This window comes from Ambystoma mexicanum, chromosome 12, assembly GCF_040938575.1.
Source record: "Ambystoma mexicanum isolate Mex_15411 chromosome 12, UKY_AmexF1_1, whole genome shotgun sequence".
NCBI classification, from domain to species: Eukaryota; Metazoa; Chordata; class Amphibia; order Caudata; family Ambystomatidae; genus Ambystoma; species Ambystoma mexicanum.
Window position 1 is genome coordinate 568,430,236 of NC_090936.1, and position 10,083 is coordinate 568,440,318.

The 10,083-nt window shown below is 45.7% G+C and overlaps 1 protein-coding gene across 2 annotated transcripts in view; it reads left to right on the forward strand.

Annotated features, from left to right (window-relative positions):
* The window catches only part of LOC138513783 (acyl-coenzyme A amino acid N-acyltransferase 1-like), a 238,546-nt gene extending 229,604 nt beyond the window's left edge, over positions 1 to 8,942 (forward strand). For both annotated transcript variants that reach the window (XM_069628878.1, XM_069628879.1), the window contains exon 4: positions 1,721 to 8,942. In XM_069628878.1, coding sequence (XP_069484979.1) covers positions 1,721 to 2,317 — 597 coding nt within the window. In that variant the 3' untranslated portion in view covers positions 2,318 to 8,942. The remainder of the gene's footprint in view (positions 1 to 1,720) is intronic.
* Positions 8,943 to 10,083: the final 1,141 nt, after the last annotated feature.

The window sequence follows — 10,083 nt, forward strand, 5'->3', positions numbered from 1 at the left end:
AGCAACCGGATACCAGTGCATACTGCATGTTAGGCAAGAGGTCCTTCGTGTAAGTCCTGTGTATCTCTCATGACTGTGATAACGGAATGCACTTAAAAGCAGGATACGACGGTATTGAAAAGCTCTGCAGACGTCTCTATACTGGGAGACAGGTGTGGAAAGAAGCACATTGAGGGAGCATGGTGGCTGTCTCAATACATATATACTACTATGTGATATAGTTCAAGACAGAGGTGGATTGTATCAGCTTTTTGGATGTCCCAGTACTGGGCGACAAGTGCATACTGCAGGCCAGGCAATACGTGAATTGTGAGAGCTCTGAAGAGGCCTCAATACTCTGATGCAAGGCCTCCCCGAGGTCAGGCAAGATGTACATTGAGACATCTGTACACACACAATGTAGACTGTGCATGGCCTGGTGCCACACCCAATAGACACTGTGCCAGGCGAGGGGATGCCTTCAGTCCCCAATAGTTTGATCCTAACTGAAGTACATGCTGTTCATGGCCTCTGGTATTCACTTCTGTTTTCTTTTATTCTTTTCTCTTGTTTTATACAGTGATGATACATGTAATTTAATACGTACTGCTATTTTAATTTTGTGATTTTGTGAAAAGTCGAGTTCTTTGACTAAAACGCAATACATTTAAAAAAAAAAGCAAAGTCCCCAAGGTGTCCCCTGTCCCCACTAGATTGTATGTCTCCTATGCCCCTGAGTTACACCCTCTGATTCATAATCTCCTGAAACCACACCATTTTGGAATTTTCTCCTACCTCATAGACACTGAAAACAAATGTCACGCGTGTTTCATTCAAGGTGGTCACTGGGATTTTTGACTCCATCATAGTCACAATAAGGTGGTGCATTTGTTACATACTCTGTTACACCCACATAATAGATTTTCTTGCCTTCAACCAACAATGAGAAATTCCAAAAATCAGCAATTTATCCTATGTGTACCATTCTTGAAACTATCCTGCTGCAACTAAAGGTAAAATCCCTTCCCTAAAAGACTGTTATAACACTTCACTGAGTGTGTGCTTTATGTATTACCCCCCAAAGCCAAAGTCACTTGACCCACCCATTCTAAATCTAAAGCAAGTTCAGGAAAGTTCAGCCTCTCGGAATCTGTGTAAATTCAGGCAGTCCACAGTCTCACCAAATACATTCAAATGGGAGTACTGAGGGTGTGCAAAAGCAAAATATATCATTATTTGTTTTTGTTCTGTTTTTTACCTTTTTATCAGTAGCGATTGGCTGGGCTATTAATTATAAAACGGTGAACTGTGTTTTAAAAAACACATTTGACCAGTTCTCCATTTGCAAGTACTTCCCTTGGAGCCTGTATTTCTCTTTGTACAAGGTCTCCCAAGGCCCTCAGCAATAAATCTTTTCTTTTCATATTTTATCGCTTTTTGGTTGCAGTGATGTGCTTTCAATCAGTACATCGAACATATTGGGAACCCCCCCCCCAAAAACACAAAAATAGACTAAAACATCCTTGAAACTGAAAATTCGGTCAGATTGAAAAAAATAAAATAGCCCAAAAAAAAACAGGAATTAAAGAGGTTAGTATGATGGGCGAGGCTAAGTAAATGGGAGTGCATGACATTTGTAAGGAGGAAATCTATCCTAATGGCTTATTGTATTGATTGGTAGAGATTAGTACTAGCAATGTTTTTAAACAGACAATGTCCCAATTCTGTCTTTTTCTCTTAGGTCTTGGGCCCTGGAATCGGAGTGATAGGGGTTTCAAAAGGGGCAGAGATTGCCTTGGCAATGGCCACATTCCTGAAACATGTCAAGGCCACAGTCTTCATCAATGGTTTCAACAGCATGAACGGAACCCCTCTCCACTACAGAGATATCCACATACCTGGCATTCCCTATTATGAGGAGCGGATCCTCTTAAGTGACTCTGGAGCGATAGATACCTGCTATGTGTTTGGTGATCCACTGTCACCTAAATACCAGGATTGTGTTCTTCCTATAGAGAAAGCTGTGGGTCATATCCTATTTGTCATTGGTGGTGAAGACAGAAGTTGCAATAGCAAACGAAATGCAGAGGAGGCTATAGAGAGGTTGAGGCATCATGGGAGAAACAACAGCCAGCTTCTCTTTTACCCAGGAGCAGGACATCTGATCGAGCCGCCAGCATCACCGTTCGTGCGTGTTACGGTCTCACCTGGCGTTTTGCAGCCCCTAATATGGGGAGGGGAGTTGGTTGCTCACTCAAAAGCACAAGAGCACTCATGGCTTGAGATTCAGAGGTTTCTTCGGCTGCACCTGGGAAAACCATCAATGAGCAGGCTCTAACCTTTCTTCCCGCAACTCTTGAATTAACGGTTGTAAAGCACTACTGAATAAAGTAGGCAATAATTACAGGAGGAACAAGGCGCAGGAACATAGAAAATTATATAATACTGATGTAATAAACAAAGCTCTGATTGGCCATCTCGTGCAGATATATTTCCAGTTCATTGGTGTATTTAGACATGTACATTTATCTATAAAAGTTATGTTAGAAAGCTCTACCAGCATGCCCTTGTTTTTATCTCGATCATGCCTCGATTTTGTTTTGGTATTTTAACTTCTTGACAGCAAAACTCATCCAAGAAGACTCTGATCTGAAAAGCATACCTGACCAATAACTGGCTTGCAAAAGCCTTGATTCATAAACACCCCTATAACAACTACTCTCTCTCCCATGCTATTACATATCATAATGAGCTGGCCAATTGTAATTCAGGTGTGAGAACTTTCTGGAATTGCCAGTTCAAAAGAAGAAATTTCAGTCACATGACTGGGCTTAACTGAGCCACAGAAACTTAAAAATAGGAAAGGCCAAGAAAGAATACAAGCTGAGATCCCACCCGTAGAAGACTCATTGCAGAAACGTCCAACATTGCAGGACTCACTGCTGAGAAGAGATATATCACTATAGGAACTGCTGTAGGTTGAGATCTTGTTAGTGGTCACCTATACACCTGGAAAAAACCTTTCCATTGAGGAAAGTTAAGGAAGTGGGAAGAGATGCAGAACAACAAATCAGAGTTCGACCCACACAAAATGGCAACCAAGAGGAAATAGCCAGTTGCAAAGGGGCAAGTTGGCACAGAAGGATCCTTTGGATGCAGAGTGTATCCAGAAGCAAGGTGGAGAAAATGAGAGGAAGGGAGAAAGGAAGGTGGTCATCAAGAGGAAAGAGTTGGTAAGAGGAGTGACAAGACATGGTCCATATTGCTGCATGCTGTGAAGTGCAATTCCGAGGCCAGCACCAATTGAGAAGGCAATGAATGAGAGAGGTGGCATTTTGAATTGTATGCAGGGAAGTGCCCCAAGACCCAGTGACAGTCTATAAAGAACTGAACAAGAAAAATGAACTTTGAATAACACACTAGGAAAGCGGTCCAAAGAAGCAATGAAGGGTTAAAAATGGGGAAAGAAGGGGGGGGGGGGGCATTCGAGAGCCCGAGCATGATGGCGGCTGGGTGAAGGAGATCCGATGCGGATAAGCTTCTCCACCGCTGTTTATCCCGTCCAACCAGTGCCAATACGAAAAATAATGATATAATTGGACAGTGGAAGATCCACAGAACAAATGCCCGCTTGACGGCTTGCGAGCAGACTCCACTGGTGCTTCGGGTGGCGGAGTCTCCCTGGAGCAGATCTACCACGGCTCCCGAAGGCGGTGAGCACCACCAGACTCCTTGCCTCGCAATGATGACCCGAGGTGGCTGACTCTCCGGAAGGGTGCAGTGGATCACTGTCGCAGTCAGCCTGCCCTGCGGGTCATCCCCGAACGAAGTAGGCAAGTGAGGGATGGCCGACCTGAGATGTCACTCTCCCATTAGGCGCAATTCAAAGTGCGGCAGCCATGACACCCTGCGCGGCCCGATGAGGAGCCACTGACGCAGCTGATCCTGAAGACTACACAACGGGGAACTGCCATGCCTTGGGACACCGAAGCAGACACCTCTTCCTCCTGACTGAGGTGACTGTACAAAGACTGTGAGATGTGGATGCCAACCGCTGATCCAGCATAAAGGTGAGCCGCCGTGGGGCACTGCAGGACTACTGTGGGGTACAATACTGCCAGTCATGATGGGCCTGAGACACGGCCACCCACAGTGTGCCTGCAATCTCAGAGGGGCCAAGAACACCCGGGGACACTGAATGCTGATCTGTACACTATACCCTCAATACGGTGAACCCCAGGCCGCACTCCTATTTCCATGCTACACCACTGATCTCCCCTCCTCAGGACTGTGGCCACCGCTGCCCACCTCCGAGACCTTTGCCAATTACTCACCCACTGCCGGCTGCCTCTGAGACTGGAAACAGTTCCCCAGGACACTAATGAGCACATTACGATGCAGGGGACTGTCAGATTGGTGGCTGCTAGATACTAGGGTCCCCACCAACTAAACTGATACTTTTGAGGGGGTCTTAGGGGAGGAGCAAACCCACCCCTGCTTCAAGTGGATAAGGTCCTCTAGCATAAACGGAGGGGCAACAACACAGATCTCTGAATCCGGGGAACAAGCAAGGGTATTCAATCCCATGGTGGCCCTCACTTACCTGTGACCTCGCTAGTCTGCCCCACGAATGCCCGCTCACCTGATCTTGACAAGGGCCATCAGTGCCGAAGTGACATACATTATGAGCGCCCTTATATAAAAGATCCTGTCCACTGTGCACATGAACTAATAACTGGGCTGTCTCAAACCAGTACCCACCTGGTATGATATGGCTGGCCCCCGACCCCTCCTCTGATGACACCACAGATACTGGCTTACTGATTGCGCCGCTGCGCAACTCTGCCGGGAGACAGCCCACAATGGAGGCCCAAATACAGAACCAATTACAGGCAATCCTCCTGGAGATGAATACCATTGGGCAAATAATGCAGGAACCAAATAATACTGTACAGGACATTAAACGCAACCTACAGGATGTCCACACACGGCTCAGTGCACAGGCTGACCGGACAACTGATAACGAACAATGCATCTGCTCACTCGAGGACAATGTTCACATTGCCAGCACCGATATTGATGGTCTAATTAGAGAAGTGCAAAGCCTGGGTGCAAAAGTGGAGGACCAAGAAAACAGGTCCCAGTGGAATAATCTTCGTCTGACGGGTCTTCAGGAACATAGCGAAGGACCGGACCTGGAAGCCTATATTTATGGGTTTTTTCACGACAAATTGCAGATCCAAGACCCACAAAACTTCATCATAGAACGGGTACACGGGTCCTCCGTCCCCAAACTCTCACTCAGGGAATGCCCACGGCTCATCGCAATGCGGCTCCTCAATTTTCAACACAAACTATCCATATTGAAGGCATATGGTGCTGCGGGAATGAGACACATGGATGGGGCTGATATTCGGTTATTCAATGACTTTTCCATCGAGGTTTCTTGATCGAAAGAGTTTAGTCCCATCTTTGAAGCTCTGAATGGCATGTATCACAGATACTACCTAAGGTTCTCGGCTGTCTGGTGCATTCAGCTAGACAAACAGTGTCACTCCTTTGAAGACCGAGAGGCGGCCTGGCGCTTCCTGCGACAACTTGAAATGGTCTCTACTGATATTCCTGCTGCAGGAAATCCTTGATCTGAGTGCACGTCATCTCCATCCTGACCACAGTGCTGGAATCGGCCACAAGGACGCTGGAAGAAAGCAGGTAGGCACCCAACGGACCAGGGATACCGGCAGGACCCACCAGTGAAATGAGTACTGCAGGACTATAGATTAAAACCCGGTCTTGTGACACAACACATGTTCTCAAGGCATCTGTCATAAAGATGCACTTTTAGGAAAACATCCTCAGCCAAAGGGAGCTCACCTTTCGCTCACTGTCCACTGATGAGACCCCGAAGTGGCACATTTCTGTATAGACGCTATTATTTCGTGGCCCCACTGGCACAGAGCACCAGCTCTTTTCCTACGGGCGGGATGCCACTCATTGCATCAATACACCATTTGCCACACAAAGCTCATCTGCCTCTGCCCCACTTATGTTTATGTGTTTTACGTTTACAGTTTGGAGATTGAAGTTGGTCCTCGAACCACTGGTACCCCGAGGACGGGGATATCGGTGTGCATGGGGAATGGAGGAGACCCTCAGGCCTTCCCCAGCCAACCCCATGATCGGGCTTTCACTGCTCCGTATTGGGATACAGTTTTACATTCCCAATGTTCTAATGCTTGTTCATGGTTTGGAATGTTTGGGTATGTTTTGGGTATAATCCTCCATATGAGATCCTGGTGCCTCCATGGGTACTGGTCGGGGAAAGGAAACTGGTACTGAACCCATGGAGGGAGTGCTTCCCTCCCACACATTGAGATGACCACCCTTACATGTATCACCCTCAATATCCAAGGGCTGGGCCATCCCATAAAGAGAAAACAAATGCCCAATATGTGCGGAATATGCAAGGAGAAATCGTGTTTCTCCAAGAAACTCACCTCAACCCGATGGAGTCTGAGAAATCATGTTGGGGATGGGTTGGACCAGTGGTACACTCCCCTTGCCAAGGGAAAAGGGGAGTATCTATCTTAATACATAGGCGGGTCTCCTTCTGGGTTCTTACACAAAGGCAGATAGGGGAGGCAGATAAGTCTTGCTACAAGGCCACATACAACACCAAATCATCAGTCTCCTTAATCTATATAGACCCACGACTGACGCACCATCTTTCTTTATCCATACCTTCACGGAATGCGCATGATATATGAGCACTATGACATTGAAAGAGGGGGCTTTAACGTAGCCCTAGCCCCATCAATGGACCACCAAAGCACTTCCACAACCTCACATCCTACCCCGCGGAAACTTGCCACCCTTCAATCATTACTAGAGGAACTCCGACTTAGAGACGGTTGGTGAATTACACATGAACACCAGAGAGATTTCACCTTCTACTCCAATAGGCATGCCAGCTACCCCAGGTTAGATTATTGGTTCCTTCCCTCTCCCTCTCTCAATTAAGGGGTGCAAAATACTGGCCTCCACCTTCTTTGACCATGTACCGGTACTGCTCCAATTAGACCTACTGGAGGTCCCACGCAAGAGACCACTGTGGTGCCTTAACTTGAGAACCTTGGGATATCCGGACTTTCTTGAACATCTGGAAGGTGACACTGACTTATTCTGGCAAACTAATGTGTCATCTGTCTATCCGACATTGAAATGTTGGTACTCGTACAAGGCATACATGAGAGGGCAATGTATCTCGAGGTGGGCCCACAAACTAAAAGCATGGGGGGGAATGGGAAGCACAATTGAGGGCCGAGATACTGGTCATGGAGAGGCAGCATAAATGCTTGCACGATTCACAGACACACGCTAAACTGGTTGGCTCTGATCAGACTTAAAGGAACACTGTTTGTAGCAAAACCTACAAGCATGCTCTTTGTTGGCACAAAATGTCACATTATAAAGTATTCAGGAGTGTTTACCTAGTAAACGCCCTGTCAATGTTCTATCCTAGGCTGATCACATTTCTTTTTCTCATATCACTGTTGGGTTTCTACCTTGTTTCCTGCCAAAATGGGAGATGCATTATTCCTTTGTCCTTGGATAGGTGCTTTAAGGAATTATAACACCTCTGCCAATTTGCAAAACATCTTGACACAAGTGTATCACCAAGAGTTTACTAGAGGAACTCCGACTATATGGTAAGTATACACTAATGTGTAATTTCATACCCCTATGTTAACCAAGACCTGCAAAATCCATATCCACTGCTTTGTGATAATTGTGTTTTCACAAACAGGTGGAAATATACCTGATTTACTGATCGTATGGGATTGAGGTAATGCTACCTCTAGAATTAATGGTAGCCTCTTCTTGCAATTTAAACCGATCCATTAGGCATAATTCAATGTCAGTCATCTAATGTTTAAAAATGATCATATTATTGACAGGTGTCAGCCTCATTACAAGTATGCTGGTCCGGAATTAACATGGCAGTAATTATGTTTACCAGCTCATTTCTGGACCGGCATACTACAGGTTTGCTGATGGGGTGGGCTGATTTACCTCCAGCCAAGAGCTGGAGGACAGTCAGGCAACCCATCAGCAAAAAACAGCTCGTATTACTGGTGCCCGTAATACGGAAATCTCTCCATGGAGTCCTATTGAACTCTGTGGAATGGGGATTAACCTACCCTTAGTGGCATTCAGAATCTGCCAGTAATTCCAGCAGACCGACTCCCAGTAACAGTAATTCCATTTGGTGCCATCCGACATACCACCAAACTTAGAATGAGGCCCAGTGACTTAGTCTTACACCAATGGTGTGAATATCCTCAACAGCTAGGAAACTACAATAGCATCCCATGATGAAAGTTCCTTAATTATTACTCAGGAACAGAAACATGTTGAACCAACCACAGAAACATTGTACGTAATGTATAATGAGATTGTATTCATACTATACACTTGTAGTTCACAGTGGGGCGTAATGAACTATAGATTTCAACATTGTTTTATCTAACTGATGAAAGGATTTGATCAGAGGAAGATGTCTGATTAACGACATTTACGCCATGCTGGTTGTGATATCTATGCTCAATAACTTCTATAAAGCAACATAAAACGTTTTTGATTGTGAATACCATGATGTTTTCTAACATATAGTAAGCTGACCCTAGACTATGTATTTAACTACACCAGACAGACTTCTCATTGTGCTATATTAGTAGATTCCAGGTGTGCCTGTTTGCTGGTCTCAATCTTGAAGTTCTCATGAATCTTTGGAACTGCTATAAGATGCAACACGTGTGTTTGTCACTGCTGATTTTAAGGTTTATTGGCAGAATTACAGCTAGAGTGTATTTAGAGCTCTCCCTCTCTCATCAGTCATGTTTCTGCTGGGATGAATGTAATGACAGTTTTACAATGTGATGATTAAATCCTCTCAGACGGTCTGTCCATTTGTCCTTATTAATTTCCTCACACTCTGGTTTTCTCAATTCTAATTATAGTTCTTGGAGTCATGGACAACTTCAGCTTGCTTGGTCCCCACCTGAAAAGTGCTGTATGAAGGAGCGTCAGCCTGCCATTCATGGAGCTAATGGAGAGTGTTTTCTTTGCGGCTATTGGTTTCCTGATGATATGAGATGACAGCTAGAAATTTAAAACATTTGTATGATTCATGCAACCCCTGTAGAAAGTCCCCTTTTTTCTTAGTTCCTGACACTTTCTTTTTAAAATACTTTATTGGTGGCTCAAATGCTTTCTAAATCACAGGCAGTGGTGTCCATTATAAGTGTTAGATGAACCGGACCTTCACAGAACTCAAGTGTCAGACTAAACACCATATTGAAGGTTGGCCAACGATCAAGTCCTCATGAGACTGGTTGGCACTCCTAAATTGGGCTCAAACCTATGTGCGAGTTTGTTGGACAAGTACTAGTTCTGTCGGTAAATCATAACCCCTTAACATCTCAAAGCCATTCGGTGGGCCAACCAGAAACTTAGACTATGTGTGGTGGCATGACTGCCATATAAAAGCAAAGCTGTCTGTCGTGCAAGGTGGTCATCTTGAGTCCCCTAACTAGTCACAACACGGTGACACGTTTTGTGCACCCAGTTATAGCCACATAATGCAATCTCCTTTCTCCAAGCAACCCAGGGATTTATTCCTCTCTAAGAGTAACTGAAAAAAGTATGGCAGATGTGTGTATTCCATGCATGCTTGTCACAGAGATTGGGCCTCATTACTACCCTGGCGGTAAGTAGCCGACATTACCGCCATGGCGTAATGAACGTTTACGCCGTGGACCGATGGCGGAAAGAGCGCCACATTCCGACCCATCGCGCACGAGCATTACGCCATGGCGGTAATGTAAATAACGCCATGGCGGAAAGGGCCCCTACCGGCATCGTAGGCTGCGCAAGGTGCACCACCGCCACCCATCTCAGCGGCCACCGTAATTAGCGGCCACCGTAATCAGCGGTGGCCGCAATTAGCGGTCACCGTAAAAAGCGGAACCGGAAATAGCGTCATCGCAGCGGAACGGGAAACAGCACGGCGGCCATCTTTAAAAACACAATCCATTGCCATCC